General features: G+C 42.5%; 1 protein-coding gene across 1 annotated transcript in view; it reads right to left on the bottom strand.

The window, feature by feature from the left end:
• The window catches only part of DUSP16 (dual specificity phosphatase 16), an 80,909-nt gene that overhangs the window by 2,238 nt on the left and 57,755 nt on the right, over positions 1-20,916 (bottom strand). Inside the window, exons 5-7 of the mRNA XM_045873841.2 lie at positions 20,259-20,422; positions 6,832-6,991; positions 1,451-1,574 (exon numbers count right to left, since the gene is read on the bottom strand). Of these exons, the coding sequence (XP_045729797.1) occupies positions 1,451-1,574; positions 6,832-6,991; positions 20,259-20,422 (448 nt within the window). The remainder of the gene's footprint in view (positions 1-1,450; positions 1,575-6,831; positions 6,992-20,258; positions 20,423-20,916) is intronic.

The raw sequence follows: 20,916 nt of genomic DNA, 5'->3' as shown, positions 1-20,916 counted from the left end.
AAATCTTTTAAAGAAAACCTTATGGGCTTGGGGGAGAAGTTTCTTGAGCTCTTAATGGATAAATAATTTCTTGGCCCCATCTCAGATAAAACTTTCTGTAATTAAAAATAAGCAATTCTAGGAGCGCCTGGGTGGCTCAGTCGTTAAGCATCTGCCTTCGGCTCAGGTTGTGATCCCAAGGTCCTGGGATCAAGTCCCACATCGGGCTCCCTGCTCGGCAGGAAGCCTGCTTCTCCCTCTCCCACTCCCCCTGCTTGTGTTCCTGCTCTCGCTGTCTCTCTGTCAAATAAATAAAATCTTTAAAAAAAAAAAAAGAATCAAGGGGTAAAAACTAGTAATAAATAGCTTTTATATTTGATTGTGGAAACACAGACTCTTAGAGATAGTAGACAAATTCTTCAGTGGCTCCTGACCTTCATGGACACTCCTCAGAAGATGCAGGAGTGCAACTACACTGAAGATTTGCATTTGAATATGGAAGGAGAAAAATCACAAACTCCTTGGAAATCAAGTAACCTAAAGCAAAGTAATGAAGCCAGAAACATCTGGCCCCATGATAACAAGTATAAATGTAGGGTCCGCATAATAAGACTTGGTAACATGACAGAAGAGTGCCTTTCCTTCCGGTTTCTACATGGTGTCGGAAGATCTGTAGGGAGAAAAGCCTGACTGGGGGACAAGGGAACTGATGCAGACCAAGGCAGGACCCTTCTCCAGGCTCGCTCCTCGAATGAGAAGCTGCTCAGGTAGCTCATTTCTTTCCAGATCTTCCAATTTGAGAAAGAAGTCCAATTGTTACAACAGGCCTCCTTCCTGCATCTGTACGTACTGGCTCTTTATCACATGGAAACTACCCACCTCTACCCACTAAGCACCCAGGGACCTCTGATTCACCCACTGCACAAACTCCGGTCCTGTGCATGCTTGCCACTTGCCTGCCCTCCACTTGGCCCAAGGGTCGGGGGAGCAATCCAGTCAAAATGCAGAATCTGGACAACTCTAGAATGTAGGACATTTTACTCGGTGAACCGATTTTGACAGTTATTTGCTCTTGGCTTTTTCCTCACAGTGACAGAGGCACAAAGCTTGAAGCAGAAGGAGGAATTCTGTAATGGGTATTCTGCTGGAGCTTTTTTCCTCATATGTACTTCCCCAACTAGGAAAAGATATAAACTTACTAAATAGGATGGTGATCTGTTCAGATTCGTTGTTCATGAAAATTAAAAAGTAGCTGAGGAGGAATCTGACACATGTTCAGGTGGAATTCATGCTAACTTACAAAAGTGCATTCTTCTCTGGTCTTTGAAAAACCATTTAAAAATCCAGTCACCTGTAAGGCATGTAACTAGAACAGTCCTGATTTGCTTTAATTTGGGTACCTGCCCTCCTCACCCTTCACACTTCAGGTCAAATGAAAAGCCTGTTGCACAAGACGCGTGCCGGCCCTCACCTGTAAGCTTCGTCTAAGGACATGTCCATCCTCTTCATGATGTAGGCGATGGCGATGGTGGCTGAGCGAGAGATGCCCGCTAAGCAGTGCACCAGGACACGCCCGTTGGAGGCCTTGGCTTTCTCTGCGGGAGTCAAATTCAAGAAGGGTCACTAAGAACAACCGTGGTCAACAGTGAGATCTTGCGGTCATGTACCTCCTTTCATCCGATAACTCAAAGTAAATCTCATCTACTTACATACTGTCCCTTTCAATAGTTTCTTAGGGAGATAAAGGAAGATCACTTCCCCACCATTTACATTCAGGACAATGAAGGGCCAGACATGTTAAGTCAGCAACCACTCCCTAACTCAAGCTCACTTCTTAGTACATTTCCCAGTGGGTTTTTTTTTACATTATTTTTTCATTTTAATAACTTTCCCTGGGTATAAATCCTACATTATGATGACATGATTCTACTTGTTTAGTGTGGAAAACTGCAGAATACAGAGAAGTATAAAGAAAATAACCTCTCAAATCCGAAGATGTAGCTAGTATTTTGTTGACCCATGTTGTCTGACACTTCAACTTTTTTCTAGTTAGGAAGAGATAGTAAACTTTTTTTTTGTTTAGAGACAGAATTTTCAGTTTTGAGATATAACTGACATGTAACATTGTATTTCAGTATAATGATTTGCTACATATAGGAGGTATGAAATATTAAAAAATACTTTCTCATTTCAAACATATGTGACATACATTACTAACTGAAAAAGCAGGAGGGTGGACTTCATCACCATATCACATCAGAAAGCAAGAAGATGCCAGGTCAAGCTACTTTTAAAATGCTGACTCACAGACCCTATCTTCCTATAGTTTCCTGTTTTTGTTTAGACTTTTCTGTACGTCATAAAGTGGCTCGACTTTATTTGCTAAATTTAAGAAGAAAACCACGTATATGCTATGAATCGGGTTTAGCAGCTCACGTTAGCAAGGACCCAGGGAACTGGAACCTTTTCTGGATATCCAGGAGTTCTTGACTGCATCATGTCTATTCCACACGACATGGCAGGACTTTTGGACACTTTGTTAGAACCAAGAACATTCAACCCCAGTGCTGCCATCTTTCCCTGTCGAGGGGCTTTACAAGTTACTTGTAGGAGTAAGTTGCCCCACGCCGCCTGGAAGCTACTAACATTTTGCCGGTACCAGGGCCGCCTCCGTTCTAAACGACGACATGCGTGCTTACCGGTGAGCCACTGCCACGGGGCTCAATTCTTCCCTTTTCACTCCTGTTTTAGCTGACACCAGCAAAAGTTACCAAACCTTGTAGTACAGTTCCTGTAATTAACAGATATCCTGGGAATCTGCTCTGGCAGCTGAATAATAATATGAGGCCACTCCAGTGTCACTGCTTCTGTTGTAAGTATTACAAATTCCTAATGTAGATGAGTTATTATTCATTGTGTACAAAACACATAGGACTTTTGGATAGTATATGAATAAACAACTTTCCTCAGATAGTGAAGTCAAACACAATGAAACGGTAACAAATGAATATAAATTCTTCTTGAAACAAAGAAATATATAATATACAATGTGATAATATATAAACCCATGTACATAAAGTCCCATGCCTTCCTGGGCCCGTACCGTTCTCTTCCTTTTTTCAACTATACAGTCGTCAGCCTGTACTAATCTTAGTATTTCCCCTTTTGCCTAGGCTGCTAAGAAGCTCAAAGCTGAGATTTTTTACTCAATTTCAATAGGTAACTGTAATTCAGATTTTACTGTACCTTTTCTAGCCCCATATTACTTGGTTCTTGCCCTTTGATCCTGTTTTAATGTGTATGTGTGTAATGTGTGTATCTTCTGATCCCAGTCTCATACTGTAAGCTGCTTTAAATTCTTATTGGAAGTAGGCTGGGTTTCAATTTTTTAAACTTTATTTTTTAGTTAGAGAGTGTGTGTGCACTCAAGTGGGGGAGTGGAGCAGCGGGGAGTTGGAGGGGAGGTGGGGTGGGGGAGAGGGAGAACCTTAAGCAGGCTCCATGCCCAGCACAGAGCCTGATGGGGCTCCATCTCATGACCCTGAGATCATGACCTGAGCCGAAATCAAGAGTCAAGACGCTGAACGAGTGACCCACCAGGCGCCCCTCAAATTTTTTTTAAATGTTGACAATATTCTCTCAATTATTTAAAATAGTTATCTCAAAACAAGACTATAAGGACTTAGGAAGATCTTGCTTCTACCTCAGAGGGCTTCACACTGGGCATATATTATGCACCCAGTACATACTGGCTGGCTGACTAATACATACCTTTAAAAAGCAATCTTTATAAAAAATGTGAAAAGGGTTGGAAGGAAATAAAACAATGATGATAACAGATGTGTTAGGATGTTGAGGTTATAGGTTTCCTTTTCTCTTTTTCGAATATTCTTCATTGTGTACTTACGTTGCTTTTACAATCATGACACTTTTAAGGATGTATTTTAGAAATCTGAGGGGCGCCTGGGTGGCTCAGTCCTGATTTTAGCTCAGGTCATGATCTCAGAGTTGTGGGATCAAGCCCCGTAGGCTCAGCGCTCGGCAGGAAGTCTACCTGGGATTCTCTCTCTCTCCCTCTGCCGCACCCCTCCCCACCCCATGCGTGCAGGCTCTCTCTAAAATAAATAAATAAATCTTAAAAAAAAAAAAAAAAAAAAAGTATTACACTGGATTGGGGTTCTGCTCTTGGGAGAAATGAGTGCTAAAGGGAGTCTTAAAGCAAAGGAGGTCACATGCCCAGGGACCTGGCAAAGAGAAGGGAAAGGTGTGCGAGGCAGCCGTGCAGGGGGACCCAACAGGTGGCTGTGGTACACATGTTGTGGGGCAGGGGGGTTACCAGAAAGGAGGTGTCAAAGGTGGGGAGCAGGTGCTGCAGGGTCTGGGAACATTAGGCTAAGGACCGCAGGTTGCTGAACAGGGAACAGCAAAAGCACTGACGGTGACAAGTGGAAAGAAGAAAGGCAGGCTGTCACTACAGCAGTTCAGGAATAAAAATCTAGGACAAAAAGGGGCAGAGAGGATAACAAACGAAAAAGGTAAGGGGGAGCCAGTGAGGATGAGACGTTATAAAGGCCAAAAATAAAGAAGCAATAATTGAGCTCACTGAGGACAGCTCTAAGGAAAACCAAAAGAACTTCTCAGATGATCATTTGTAAAACTATTAAAGAGCCAATTATGAATTAGGCACTTTGCAAGGTATTCTCCATCCGTTATCTATTTTAATCCTCACAGTATCCCTCTAAAGTACACACACTATCTTCAGTTTCCAGGTCAGGAAATGGAGAAACTTACCCCAAATCACTTAACTAGTAACCAAGGAAGGCAGGGCCCAAATACAGTTTGACTCCAAAGTACATGCCCTGAGTCACCCCCCTGTGCAGCCTGCGCGCAAACCCAAGAGGCGGGGCAGGAGCCAAGGGTAGGGTGAGGAGGGAGAGGGCCGGAGGGGGAGCCAGCCGGGACCGGGCATCTTGAGAGTGTCCCGCAGTCCCAGGCAACCCCAGCTCACTGCTGCACGTGTGAACTAAAAATAAAGACAAAACTCCAGAACACTTGAGTCCTTCTAACAAACCCAGAAACTTATTTGAAATTTATCTCAGTAATAAAAAGACAAAACCCCCACAAGCCTGCAAGTCACTCAGCCCTGGTATGGGGGCAGTCTTCCCACTGCGCGCCCTGCCAGGACGGACCACGGCAGAGAGCACGGCAGAGGCCAGCAACCACCGTGACCCCGCTGGACGCCCTGAATTACCTGGAGGGGTGGGGGAACGGTGACTCTAGTAAATAGGGACGAGTAAATGAAATACTGGGAAGTATAAATATTTTCAGATATTACTAATAAATTAGAATAGCATTTGGGTGTGCTTAACCAAGCTGAAACATGGTAAATTCCTTCTGTCTGAATTAAGTGGCAGGATGACCCCAATATCTCTCAGGAGAGAAGCAAGCAAGCTGGGGCAAAGTTATTCATATTCTCTCTTTTCTGCTAACCCTCCTAAAGCTCAGACATTATGATGAGTTCTCTTCTAAATAGATCGTGAAATTGCACTTTTAGCTGAATCTAGAGCCAAATGTCTTTGGATTGACAGGACATGCAATAGGAACATTAACCGTAAGTGTTACCTTCTAAAGAGGCAAAAACTGAATGATATACTGAATACTTCCTAGAAATACAACGGTGGGGGTGATTCATTTGGGAGTTCTGTTTGTGAATATTATAATGTGAATTATCTTCTCTAAAGCCTTTTATCTTCTGATGTTTCAAAGAATGCATCCTAATTAAAGATGAAAACTTTTGGCAATCTGGAATCTTGAAGGAAAAAAAAAGGGAGAACTGTTTTGGAATTACTCCAAGTTCCAAAAGCATTATCTAGAAATTCCTCTCACAGATAAAAAGGTATAGTTGAAGGGCTTAATGTACTTAATTTCACATTTTAAAAGGAACTAGTTCTTTTTTAATTACAGTAACGAATTCAGAGATATTAATTATGGGGTAGAATGCACACACTTCTGTGACTAGACGAAGAAAACATCAAAAACTTCTCACATGGAACATCAGGAGTGAAGCTCATCACGCTGCTCAAGAGCGAACAGCGTATCTCCCCTGTTCAGCCACTCTCCACTAAAACTACATTTCAAATACACATCACCAGTTTACCACAGAAGACCCGATCCTGAGGCGCCACAGTGTCACCAAGCCCCTGCAGCTAGGAGTCGGGAGGCTCCAGGACTGACTGGCCAGCAAGCAGAACACAGCACAGGGCAGATCAGAGCCTGCCACAACCAACCCCAAGGACGTGAGTGAGTGAGTGAGTGTGTGTGTGCATGTGCTGGAATTTTATTAGATCCCATACTACTTGAAATTATTGGCAAGCGAACTGAGGCTTACAAATCTCGTGACATAAAGGCTTTAAATGTAATGATATGTGTTTTCACAGGATTTGACTTTTCTCTGGGGAGAACATAGCAGCGAGGTAAAAACAGTTTAAGGAATGCCACCAAGGTTTCCAAAAGTCTTTTATAGGATTTGAAAAAATGGCTAAAATTTAATCCCAGAAGTTTAAGTGATTTTCAAACACTGGCAAATACACAATCACAGATCCCATCAGGCTTAACCTTGGTAGTGTTAAGGTAGCTGGAATGTCACAGGGCAGTCCCTCAGGAACAGCATGGCACACACGTCATCTTGGCCACTGAATAAGATAAGCAGCATCATGTGTTGTTCCTAGACTTACGAAATCTCTGAACATAGGCCCCTTTTCTCTCCAGAGAGAAAAAGGGAGGGAGGTAAAGGGTGCACCTGCACATGAGACTATAACCCAGACGACTTGTAATACCACCGGAGCTACTTACCAATGAAATCCACTGATTTGTCCAACCATGGCAAAATCTTCTCACAAAAGCTGTCATTCACAGGCACTCGCAGGAAGTGAGACTCGGGGATAAAGTCAGGCTTAGGACAGGTATTGCTGGCATTTAACACATAACCAATCCCATTCTGTTGCATCAGCTCCTATGGAGGGAAAGAGCAATTAAAGTGATTAACATACCAGCACAATCATTTTGGAAGAGTAAAAGTTTAATGATAACAATTACTAGTTTCCTTGAAATCAGAGTTAATTCAATCAGTGAAATCCAAAAACCTAGCACAGGGACATTTAGAGACTTTAGTTTAAAGCAGAATTGTTTTTAAGGGCACAAAAAAGGCTGTGTAAAATAGTATGCTTGAAGGGATGCCTGGGTGGCTCAGTGGGCTGAGCATCTGACTCTTGGTTTCAGCTCAGGTCATGATTTCAGGGTCATGAGATCGAGCCCGGCCGGTGTTAGGCTCCACAATCAGCAGGGGGTCTGCCTGCGATTCTCTCCCGCTGCCCCTCCCCCAACTCTCTCAAATAAGTAAATCTTGAAAATAAAGTAATATGCTTGAAGATCACGCATCATTAATATAATCAACTCTGTTATCTTCATTACTGAGAAGTGGAAGAACACAAAATAAAACCATGACAGTTTACTATGACTTTAGAGTATAGATAGGCACACACAACAAGAACATTTTCTTCCCAAACGGAACATGCTGGTTGTTCTCAAAGATAAAGTCCTAGGCAGTCTTGTGGCTCTGAATACTCTCTTTAAAAGACTGAATCTATTGCCTTTGCTTTAATTATCAGTTCTACACATTGACAACTTTTAAATATACATTCTCTTTAATTTCCCACCCATTTTTCCAACTACCTACTGGGTATCTCCGTTTGTATGTTTCTCAGGCCCTTCAAACTCACAATGTCAGAAACTCAACAAATTATCTCTCTCTGTAACCCAAAGTTGGGTTTATGGTAATACCATCTACTCAGACACTTGAGCTAGAAAAATATGATCGTGTCATTTCTCTTCCTTCACGACCCCCATCCAAATGGTTGCCAAATCCTTTTGGTATCCCTCTCCCGTTTGTCCTCTCCTCTCTGTTGCCTGTCACTGCTCAGTCAGTGGGCAGCCACAACAAAAAAGCCACCAGGGAGCTCTTGAAGTTGTGATGCTTCATCTCTAAACCATATACTGAACAAAATCCAGAGTAACCAAACATGGGCTAAGTGCTCTGCCCACACTTCAATGTCGTGTCGCCGCCTGCTCTTGTCCAAATCCCCCAATGTCACATGTACACCCAGCCCTCCCTGCGGCCGTTCACACCACTCCTGTGCTTCGTAGGCCCTGTTCCTCTTCCCGGTCACTCTCGTCCACTTTTCCGGCTTTGATGAAATTAACTTTACCGAAATTAGCTCCTTCCACTGACGCATAATTCACCATTCCATTCTCTGCCCTTCCAAAGTACTCTGTTCACCAAGCACACTGTTGTAATGAGCAGATAATTCTTGTCTCTCCTATTAAGTAATGAAGTAGTGAGATCTTGGACTGATTCGCACTTGTTTTTCTACCTTCAGCACCAGGTACCTAGTTGTACTCAGTACGTGTTTGTTCAACCGACAGCCTGTCTACCATTTTCCAGGCAAGCCTACACAACCCCACTTCCTTTAGTTCAAAATGTTCTAAGCCTGAAATAATTCTCTTTTAAGCAACTCTGGTCATTTATTCCCTTTCTTGGAATGGTACCTCCTCTACAAAAGTTTTCCAACTACCTGAGAGACAGTTGGTAATTTTCTTCCTATTTTCCCTCCTGAAATATGCCAATTCTAAACCTCTTCGTTTACCACATCTGGCACAATAAATACATTTTACATAAAAGGTAGACTTAATAAATCCAAGTCATGTATGCAACCCTCTCTCAACTAGGAGATGATAATGTCAAGAAACAGCTTTGGGAACCAGGTGAGTTTCCTGGACTGACCCACTGACCCTGGCGCTGTGCCAGAGCCCCAGTCTTCTCATGTTCTCATTTGCTTCTGGGAGGTTCACAATCAGGCTGTGAAGATCTTAATGATGTGTACTACAACTTTTCAGCTTTTGCACATGTAGCAAAGGTCACATTTGTTTTTCCACGCTGAGATTACTACCATTCGATCAACCGCAGTATCTCCCATGTAAGCACAGCAGCGGGTCACTGGAGTTAAGGAGCCTTTCAGGCCTTTCTTGCAATGGTCCTGAAAGGAATCATTTTATAGGTCTTTCTCCTATCCACCAACAGGACTACAAATTAAAAGTGAAGGGAGGTAGTTATATCACTTTCCACCCAATTCAGTAATGAAGACCTAGAAGTTTCAGAAGATAACAGGCAGTTCTCACTAAAGACAAAACATGTTACAAGTCTATAATGACTGTCAAACTTGATTTCCCCATAGGAAGAGTAATATACTTCTCACAAGTAATATACTTCTCACAATATACTTCTCATAACCTACAGTTTACAGAAATGGCCACTGAACCTAAATTCAATCAAAAAATATTTGTTGAGGGGCACCTGGGTGGCTCAGTCGTTAAGCGTCTGCCTTCGGCTCAGGTCATGATCCCGGGGTCCTGGGATCGAGCCCCGCACCAGGCTCCCTGCTCAGTGGGAAGCCTGCTTCCCCCTCTCCCACTCCCCCTGCTTGTGTTCCCTCTCTCGCTGTGTCTCTCTCTGTCAAATAAATAAATAAAAGCTTAAAAAAAAAAAAAATTTTGTTGAGCACCTTTGCTAGAGGCTTAATAATATGATAATATTATGGTACATAGTACATATTAATAAAATAATATCTACCAGAATAATATCTAACAGCTAATGAATCCCTACTATTTCCAAGTACTGGGCTGAACATTTAAATAGACTGTCTCTTGGGGATGTGGAGAAAAAGAAACCCTCCTACACTGTTGGTGGGAATGCTAACTGGGACAATCAGTCTAGAAAACAGTATGGAGTTTCCTCAAAAAATTAAAACTAGAACTACGCTATGATCCAGTAATTGCACTACTGGGTATTTACCCAAATAATACAAGAACACTAATTCAAAGGCATACATGCATCCCTATGTTATAGCAGCATTATTTACAATAGCCAAATTATGGAAGTAGCCCAAGTGTCCACTGATAGATGAGTGGATAAAGAAGATGTGGTATACACACACACAATGGAATACTATTTGGCCATAAAGAAGAATGAAATCTTGCCATTTGCAACAACATGGAAGGAGCTAGCTTAGCACGTAATGCTAAGTGACATAAGTCAGAGAAAGACAAATACCATATGATTTCAACTTCTATGTGGAATCTAAGAAACAAACAAGCAAGGGGAAAAAAAAGAGACAAAGAAAGAAAGAAACTCTTAACTCTAGAGCATACATTGATGGTTACCAGAGGGGAGTGGGTGGGGGATGAGGGAAATAGGTGATGGGGATGAAGAAGTAAGTACACTTGTCGTGATGAGCATACCGGGTGATGTAGAGAAGTGCTAAGTCACTAGAGCGCACAGCTGAAAGTAACAGAAAACACTGCATTTTAACTATACTGGAATTAAAATGAAAAACTTAACAATAAATACACAGATGGTCTCATTTAATCCTCGTACAACCACCCTCTGACGTGGGTACTATTATTATCCTCATTTTATTTTTTAAGATTTTTTTTATTTGAGAGAGAGAGAGAGAGCATGAAGCGGGGAGGGTCAGAGGGAGAGGCAGACTCCCCGCTGAGCAGGGAGCCCAATGCGGGACTCCCGGGATCATGACCTGAGCCGAAGGCAGTCGCTTAACCAACTGAGCCACCCAGGTGCCCTATTATCCTCATTTTAAAAATGGGGAAACTGGGCACCTTGGGTGGCTCAGATGGTTAAGCGACTGCCTTCGGCTCAGGTCATGATCCCAGAGTCCTGGGATTGAGTCCCGCATCGGGCTCCCGGCTCAGTGGGGAGCCTGCTTCTCCCTCTGACCCTCTCCTCTCTCAGGCTGTTTCTCACTCACTCTAATAAATAAATAAAATAAAATCTTTTTTAAAAATGGGGAAACTGAGGTTTGGAGAGGTTGCATGTTTGCCAAGTCACACAGCTAGCAAGTGGTATAGAGTCAAATTCAAATCCAAGTACATTCATCTCCAGAATCTGTCCTGAGTCACCATGCTCTCATTCAAGTTAGGTGGAGCAACAAGGTAACTAGCCTACATACACACATCCTTTTTAACTAAATGAAGTAATACAAAGTTTAACTTCGTTCTTTATGCCCTTTTCAACTATCGCTAATAAATTAGAAAGTAAAAGGGCACCACTCTGGCCATGAGCTTCTGCGAGGAGGCTTTCCGAGCCAGCAACTCAGGACACAGGTGAGGAGATGCAGTCAAGGTGTTTCTGTCGGCTTCTGCTTTCCCTTACTGTTGCGGCCGCTGCGGCCGCAGGCATCACAGTGCTGGCCTCGGGCCGCGCTGACACTGGCATCTACCGCTGCACGGTGAGGACAGGCTGCCGGCGTGCCCGGTCCCTGCCCTCGTGCTCACAGCTGCCACACACCCAGCGCAGAACCCCTTGACGCTGACACAGCGGACACACGAAGAGGATGCCCTTCGATAAGCCAAGCTCACAATGCTGTTGTAGCTCAATAAAGTAGTTTTCACTCACAAAACAATGTACCATAATAGATGCATTTAAGGAGTTGCTTTGTGGGTTTTTTTAAGGGTTTTTGGGGGGGGGGGCAGTAGTCTCTACACCCAATGTGGGGCTCGAACTCATGACCCTGAGATAAGAGTCACATGCTCTTCTGACTGAGCCCGCCGGATGCCCCAGCAGTTTTACTTTTAAACAACTGGCAAAAGGGGGAAAGGGGAAAAAGGCATTAATGTATTAAAACAGAGTGATGGTAAAATAATTTAAACACAAAATGAGGAAAAAGGAAATGATCTCAATGATAAACATAACTTGATTTATAAAAATTTTATAGCAAAAAAAAAAATCTACTTAGATCAATTATCAGTTATTCCCCGAAATTCTTTTTGTAATACAATAGGACTTGATAAAACATGGCCAATTTTGAAATCAAAGAGGCAAACAAAAAAATCCTCAAATGTTACCATGTAATATTTAAATATGATTTGGCTACTAAATTAAACACAAAACATAATCTGGATTGGCAGTTACTACATCAGTGAAAAAGTTAAAGGAGGAAATCATTAAAAATGATACATACACACTCAAAACATTTTAATTTAAAACAAATAAATACAGGGGCACCTGGGTGGCTCAGTCGTTAAGCGTCTGCCTTCGGCTCAGGTCATGATCCCAGGGTCCTGGGATCGAGCCCCGCATCAGGCTCCCTGCTCTGCGGGAAGCCTGCTTCTCCCTCTCCCACTCCCCCTGCTTGTGTTCCCTCTCTCGCTGTGTCTCTCTCTGTCAAATAAATAAATAAATAAATAAATAAATAAATAAATAAATAAATAAAATAAAATAAAACAAATACATTAATTCACTAATTTCTGATGCAGGACCATGTTTTTTTTTTGGTAGGAGTTAGCTGATTGGCATTCTTAAGCAAATCACAACCAAATGCATCTACTAGAGTTTCCATTTCTTTGAAGAAGAGCAAAAACTTGTAGAACATCAGTACAGAATCCTGGATTATGACCCCCGGGTATTTTACAGTTGCTAGTTCTGCCCTAGTTTAGACAGAAAAAATATAATGCAATTTGTTCTTCCGGAATCTTCCTGAAACGCTTACCTCAGGTCATAGAAAAACAACTCTCTTCATTCCCTCATTCATATTTCATGGGTGTATGTAATATTTTAATTGATGTGCACAATTATAATAACAAGGCCACTGGCCTAAACAGGTCTGAAAACAAACACAGTGCCTCCTGGTAAGCATCCTGTCCCAGTGGGAGAAGTAGACACGCCTCAGCAAAGAGCCTCAGGGTTGAGATGGCAGTGAATCTCTGAGGTCTGAAGTTTCATGTAGCTATACACACTATTAACTTGCTCTCCTGCTTATTTTTACAAATGTACATATACGTGGCTGAGAGGGCATCTTAGTCAATGTTTCTGACTAGAACTGGGATGGAACTATAATTGTGAAGAATGGGTCTGTTTTACAGAATAATGATTGCTTTTATTCACAGATGAATGTCAATGACTTCTTACTATGTTATAAAGAGATATTTATGGAATTCATTCCGTTTTTAGTATGTTGTATAAAACCTACACAACTGAATATTACTGTGTCCCATAATTAAACATCACAGTCTGTAAACTTCCAGAGGACACTTGTTATGCTGTTTAATATTTAGCTCAACTTTGCACTAAGTCTGCTAACATATGCTTTCTACTGACAAAATAATCTTCCCTGGCCTACAAATACCCTTCCAACACCTTGGCCTCTCAGTTCTTTGAACTTCTCACCTTGACCACTCACTGAGACCTGGTCTGGCCTCGGTCATTGCCAACAACCAGCAACCAGCCCTAATTTCGACCTTACACACCCCACTCTTGGACTGTTCCTCTTCTTCTTCCGGCTTGCTGTCTCTGATACCAGCACTCTCGGAATCCTTCGATTCCCCAGGATCTACACGTCGCTGATCCCACTTCCTTTTCTCTCTGTCCTTCATCCTCATGTCGTCTGCCTGCCTTGCTCAAGTGAAATTCTGCAGTCATTATAAACCACTTCCTTGCATCCACCTTCCTTTGTCCCACTATGGCTTCCTCACACTCACTCGGCAAGACTGCAGCTCTGGGTAAATCTAGTTCTCCACCTGGTCTGCGTCTCTACCACCCATGCAGCTGAACACAGCCAGGGAAAAATGCTCAACAATGCTGCTCAGATTCACATCGATTCACGCTCCTCAGCAATCATTTTATTTCCCTAGTCCCTTCACTTTCCCTCTCTCCTAGACGCCATTCCACCCCTCTCCCTTTTTCTTCAAATGCTCTATGTATCCCTTTATCCTCACTCTCACTCGATGGATGATCTTGTTTCCTGTGACACTGAAAAATGTGAAACAGAAGCAAATTTGTATAAATTTCCACTAACTACATTTACCTTTCTAGGAGCACATGCACCTGTATGCTCGGCCTTCCCCTCCTGCGGCATAGATGAACTCAGTGTGGCAGGAATAATTAAAAGTCTATGGGTACTGGCCCCAGAAAAACCAGAGCACCACCCAGCACGTTACCATTCAGGACCTGCATGATCTTGGACAGGTTGTGTAATCTCACTCAGCTTTAGTTTCCTCACCTGTAAAATAGGGCTAATGATGTCTATTTTGTAAAGCTATATGAGGACAAAATAAGTGGCACATAATATAAGAGTCTCATTAAACATTCATTCCCTTACTTTGTCTTAATTTAAAAAATAGCTTGTGGGAATGTAAATTGGTACAGATACTATGTTAAGTAGTATGGAGGTTCCTCAAAATATCAGAAATAAAACTACCATATGGTCCAACAAGTCCACTTCTGAGTATGTATCTGCAGGAAATGAAAACACTAACTTGAAGAGATACATGCACCTCCATGTTCACTGCAGCATTATTTAGTCAAGATATGGAAGCAACCTAAGTGGCTCATCGACTGACGACTGGATAAAGATGTGGTATATGTACACAATGCAGTGTTACTCAGCCATATGAAAAGAATGAGATCTTGCCATCTGCGACAACATGGATGAACCCTGAGGACATTATGCCAAGTGAGATAAGTCAGAGAAAGACAAATACTGTATGATATCACATGTGGAATCTAAAGGAATCTACTCACAGATACAGAGAACATATTGGGGGGGATGGGTGAAGGTGGTCAGAAGGGACAAACTTTCAGTAATAAAATAAATCACTACAGCATAGTGGCTGTAGTTCATAATTCTGTACTGTATATTTGAAAGTTGCTAAGAGTTCTCATCACAAGAAAAAAAATAACTGTGTGGTGACAGAAGTTAACTAGACTTACTGTGATCATTTTATAATATATACAAATATCAAATCATGTTGTATACTTGGAACTTTATATATGTCAATTACATCTCATTAAAAAATAGCTTATATATCATACAGTATATGAATTATGTCTCAAAAAGCTGCCCCCCCCCCCAAACAAGTCATGTACATTTTTCACTAATTCAAACTGTCTTCTCCTCATTAGACCTAAGTAGGTCACTCACACTGAATATAGCAGGCTGGGTATAAAAGGGTTCATCTGCAAAGTAGAAGAGACTGCCCCTTAAGAATTTAAAAAATGGATTCTGGCTTCAATATACAATTAAGAAAACTTTCAAAAATGACTTTTTCTAGTCAAAAAACAAATCTTTATTTTATTATTTTATTATTACTTATGATTTCCATTCACAATTCTTTCCCTTTAAAAGTTTCTCTAGGGGGCGCCTGGGTGGCTCAGTCATTAAGCGTCTGCCTTCGGCTCAGGTCATGATCCCAGGGTCCTGGGATCGAGCCCCGCGTCGGGCTCCCTGCTCTGCGGGAGGCCGGCTTCTCCCTCTCCTGCTTCTCCCTCTCCCACTCCCCCTGCTTGTGTTCCCTCTCTCACTGTGTCTCTCTCTGTCAAATAAAAAAAAAAAAAATCTTTAAAAGTTTCTCTCTCCGGGCGCCTGGGTGGCTCAGTTGGTTAAGCGACTGCCTTCGGCTCGGGTCATGATCCTGGAGTCCCGGGATCGAGTCCTGCATCGGGCTCCCTGCTCGGCAGGGAGTCTGCTTCTCCCTCTGACCCTCCTCCCTCTCATGCTGTCTCTCATTCTCTCTGTCTCAAATAAATAAATAAAATCTTTAAAAAAAAAAAAAAAGTTTCTCTCTCCTAAACCGTGAAATGAACTTTGCCCTGTAGTTGGACTAATTCCTAATATGGGTTCTATAATCTGTGGAGCAGTATATGGGATACAGATTGATATATCGCCTTAATAGAACTGCTCTATTTATCAAGTTTCCCATGTTCAGCTAGACTGAGGAGAGCGATCACATTAAATCACCACAGACATCACAATTCTAGATAACGGATTTGTAATTTTTCTTTCTGAAGTCAATTCAATAAATAATTTTGCATTTGCCACTCCTTTTGCCTTCAAAACTGACCTTAAGTCCTACTTCCTCCGTCCAGCCTTCCTCCACCAACCACACCCACTGTATCCAGCACTCACCCTAGCAGCTCGTACACTCGGCCTCTTGCTGACAGTAATCAGGGTCCCTACAGACCAGGAACTGTCCTTGGTGCTTGGCACACGTCACTTCATTTGAACCTCACAGAACAGTACAAGGCAGGAATCATTATGGTTTGTAGGTGTTGTAGGTGAAGAAGCCCAGATTCGGCCACTTGGCTGACGTGATGCAGCTGGTCAGGCGGAGCCCTGGGACACAGGACTGCCCAGCTCTGAGGCCAGCTCTCCACCACGAGCCACGCTGCCTTGCCGGAGGGAGTTCTACCGTCAGTCAGCCTGTCTTGTGCATCACTGCAGAATGAACAGGCCTTGTCTAACCAACTTGCACACCGTGTGGTGTATGTGTACTGATAACTTGGATCTTTTGTCTTCCTAGACCATACGGAAATCCAGTATTGTGTGTCTAGGCTGACTCCGGCAAGAAAACCAGAGAGAGGGCAGGCGGACCAACCAGGGAGCACAGGAAAACCTTGTGCCTGTTAGAAGAGCGAATGAGCAACAGTGAGCTCGCCCACAGCACACTGTTTACACGGGGAGGGAGGACGACCAGAGCGCCTCAGGGAAGAAGCCACCCTCACTGCAGACCCGGCTCCGGCTCCGGCTTAGAACTACTGGCGACACGTAGTTCCATTATCTGTTTCATGTCTTTCAGTGTGAAACAAAAGTTTCTATTGGAAACGTTAAGTGATAAGGCAGAAAGAAATCAAGAATCTTTAGTCTTTCACATAGTAACTGGAGATTCTTGCTCAAATCCTGCTCCGCTCAGATGCAATCTGGGCATCAGCAAACTACTTTTAGTACAATGAGCCATTCCTGTTCCAGCCCTCGTACCAAGACTAGAAAATAAAAGAACAGACTGTGAGAAACAAAAGTATAGTCGTGAGGGAAAAAGAAACTGAGAGTATCCTTTTTGCTACCAGTAACTTCTTACGGTCTTTTACAGAAGAGCCATGCCTTGAAACCAGAGTAAAATGAATACATGTTGAAAGCATTAACCTACACTGTTCACTGTGGTAGCCAGAAGCCACAGGAGGCTACTGAGCACCTGAAATGTGCAGTGAGTATAATATACACCGGATTTTAAAGACTTAGTACAAAAAAATATAGCAGTAGTTTTTTTACACTGATTGCACACTGAAATGCTAGATATGCTGTGATAAATAAAATGTTATCAAAATTAATTTCACCGGGGTGCCTGGGTGGCTTAGTCAGTTAAGCATCCACTCTTGGTTTCGGCTCAGGTTGTGATCTCAGGGTGGTAAGATCAAGCCCCGCATCGGGCCCCCACTCTCAGTGTGGAGTCTGCTTGAGTTTCTCTCTCTCTGCCCCTCTCCTCCATTCTCCTGTGCTCTCTCAAATAAATAAATAAATCTTTAAAAAAAAAAATTGCACCTGTTCCATTTTACTTTTTTTAATAAGGCTACTGGAACATTTTAAATTAAGTATGTGGCTTACATTACATTTCTAGTGGGCAGTGCTGGTATAGAATATGCTGTAGGAAAACCAGGGAAAGAAAATCTCAGCAGTGATTTGTCAGTCCTTCATAACAGCCTATTACAGAGAGTTCTATCTTCCAGAAGATGGGTATTTCCGGTCTTACATAAACATAGGACTTAAAGCCAGAAGAGCAGCTTGAGTTTGAGGATGATTTCTTGCCACTGAGCACATGACTTCCCAGTCACAAAATCTTGGGTAAGTGACAACGACCCAGGGTCAACCTACCTCCTAATATGAGGGTTAAATGCAATAATATAAAGAGCCTAGCATTTTAAATGGTAAATAGTATGATCCTAAGAAAATTTCTGTGACATGCTTTCAAAATATTTTGGTGGCACTTTCTTAAAAAAAAAACAAGTAATAAAATTAGTGGTCTTATAGTTGCTATTTTTAAAGACTTCAGCTTCTAAATTCTAATTTAAAAAAAATGTACTATTAGGAAAGATTATAAGGGGCAGCCACCCAGGCGACTGCCTTCGGCTCAGGTCATGATCCTGGAGTCCCGGGATCAAGTCCCACATCGGGCTCCCTGCTCAGTGGGGAGTCTGCTTCTCCCTCTGACCCCCCCTGCAATGCTCTCTCGCTTTCTCATTCTCTCTCTCTCTCTCAAATAAAAAATAAATAAATAAATAAATAAATAAATAAATAAATAAATAAATAAATAAAATCTAAAAAAAAAAGAAGGAAAAAATATAAAATCTTCATCTTTGGAGATCTTCAGGAAGAGAAGAAGCATATTACTTCTCCTGTAAAGTTTAAATCAGAGAGCTGAGCCGAAAGATCAGTTCAAGCTATCCTGAAATAGAGGCACATCAGGTCCCAAAATTCATCTGCTGGGTGATGTTGTGGAATTCATCTAATATTTCTGGAATAGCAGCTTCCTCATTTATCAAAGAAAGAAGACTGACTATATGATCACTAAAATCCCATTCAGTGCTTTGACTCTTCTCAACAATGAATCCAGAGGTCAATATGAGTTTCTACTCACCGCTTTCAAAGCATGCTGACTTCTCACCATTCTCTAATCCATACATCTGTCTCAAAGAAGTTTCCAGACAATCTTCCACAGAAACTCCTTGCCCAAGTTGTTTTCCCATGAACTTCCATAAATCCACTCCTCCCCCTATACCCACCCTCCTCCCAGTGCATCTGTGGATGTATCCTGTGCAGTATATTCTGAGAAGCCAATTAAAGGAGGAAAAAAAACCACTTCCCCATCCTCAACTCCAGGGTCCAGTTTAACTGCTCTCACCTTGCAGGCACTCACAGAGTTATTAACTGACACAGTTGTTAAACCTGCAAACAGTACATAGCAAAAATGTGCCATTTAATGTAATGTCAAAAGCAACAAAAATGATCTATACGGCAATTATTTGTAAAAAGCACCTGCTGACTGGTTAGTTTTTTGTTTTGTTTTAACTGGGGTGTAATTCTGAACAGGATTCTTAACTAGGAATTTTATTTCATTTTCTGATTGAGTTTTAACTAAAGCATCTTCAGCTTTGCCCCAGGGATGCATGTGACTCTAGGAAATTAATTTTGCTTTCTGTGACATAGTCTGCTTATCTTTAAAAGAGAATTAATAATAATCACATGTTCAAAGGAACTGGGACTCCACCAGAAAAGGCTCAATACAAGTATAAACTATCAATTTTCAAATATCTCACCATAAAAGCAGATGTATTAATAACAGTGTTGAGGCAAAATTTTAGAGAGGCAGGAGTTTTTAAAACAAAAAAGAGAAATGAAAGAATGCCTCATCACTGCCCAATGGTAGGGTATTTTTGCTTTTCACATGCTAACGCAAGCCAATGTGGAAGCTAGATTTATGGTCAGCCCAATTCTTTCAGTTACCCAAGAAGAAAATGTTAAGGTATCACCCCTCCTACAGGAAAGTGGCACCTGTAAATCACCAACAGGTGAATTAACATCTTTGACTGCTTTTTCAGTTACAGGTGGTGTAAAAAAGAGTTTTTTTAAAAGGAAAAACCACTTTTCTGGGTAGTGAGAAGCCCAGTTCCCACCACTACTGGTTAAGACCATATGAGCTGTGGAGGCAGACAGAGCTGAGTTCTACTACTGTTACCGCTCGTACCATCAGATACTCAATGGTTCCAATATGGGTTCCTTTGGTAGGCACACCATGTTCAGTATGGCCCACATCCTTTGCAGCGAGAATCCATGCTCTTCCCTCTTCTCAGTGAAACTGCTCCAGTGAGCCTCTGACAGGGGAGCCTGAAATGCATGCCCTTAGCCCTGGCCTCACCATCTTATTCCCACCCCCCATCCCTCTGGCCAGAGGTCCTTCCTCAATCCAAGCCCAACTCGAGTCCCTTTCTAGTGTGCCTCAGTAAATACATTTCTAAATGTGAAATAATCCAAGAAGCCTTAGCCTTCCTGAGTGTGCCCAATTACTACAATAGAACAATTAATACGCTAAGAAAATAAGGCTAAACTTCTGAAAAATCCTGTCCTATCCCAGGTCTCCTGGACCTTTGAGGAACAAGCCAATATGACAACAGATTAGGTTTCTTGTGGCAATCAATAACCTCAAACAAAATAGCCCTCCAGAAGATAACCCAACCAACTGCTTGCAGGCAGTCACACTGAGCATGGTGTACTTCCTTTCTGGAAGCAGCATGTGCTTAAAATGACAGCGAACAGGCAATCACAGTTTCTCCAGCTACTAACAAGAAACCCTGCAGTGAAGGATGTTTTCAAAGCACCCACCTTGTTGAGGACATCTCGCTGGCAGCCAAGATAAAGATTGGGAAGAATTCGGGTTGGCCCAATGTTGGCAACAGGTAGGCAAGGCTGAGAAATGCAGGTAGGGACTAGAGCAGATTTTCCTTCACAGAGGCCAGGGAAACAACGGGAGAACTCTGCAAACCCACCTAAGAATAAACATCATAAAATTAGGCCATATACAAAGATAAAAATCAGCCCTCCATGAACTGCTCAAACAAAACAGTTTAAAAAGCAAAATCAGGGGCGCCTGGGTGGCTCAGATGTTAGGCGTCTGCCTTCCGCTCAGGTTGTGATCTCTGGGTCCTGGGATCAAGCCCCACATCGGGCTCCCCGCTCAGTGGGGAGCCTGCTTCTCCCTCTGCCCCTCCCCCTGCTCGTGCTCTCTCTCTCCCCCAAATGAATAAAATCTTAAAAAAAAAAAAAAAAGCAAAAGCAAATCCCACAGATGTAAGTGAGCACCCCTACACACATACTGCTGTCCACAGTCACCAACTGCTAAGTACGGTGCACAGCCTGGCACCGAGCCTTAGCTTACGGGGCCACGAGAGGGGGATGTGGCCCTGAGGACACTTGGAAGGACTCCTCTCTTTCTCTCTCGCTCTCCAACATCACATACCCTACATTTCCTCCCGGCTCCCCA

Source organism: Mirounga angustirostris, unplaced genomic scaffold (genome assembly GCF_029215605.1).
Source record: "Mirounga angustirostris isolate CCGP_5_RB_7025 unplaced genomic scaffold, mMirAng1.0.hap1 SCAF_5, whole genome shotgun sequence".
NCBI lineage: Eukaryota > Metazoa > Chordata > Mammalia > Carnivora > Phocidae > Mirounga > Mirounga angustirostris.
Note: the sequence above shows the minus strand (reverse complement) of the source record. Positions and strands in the feature narration are given on the sequence as shown.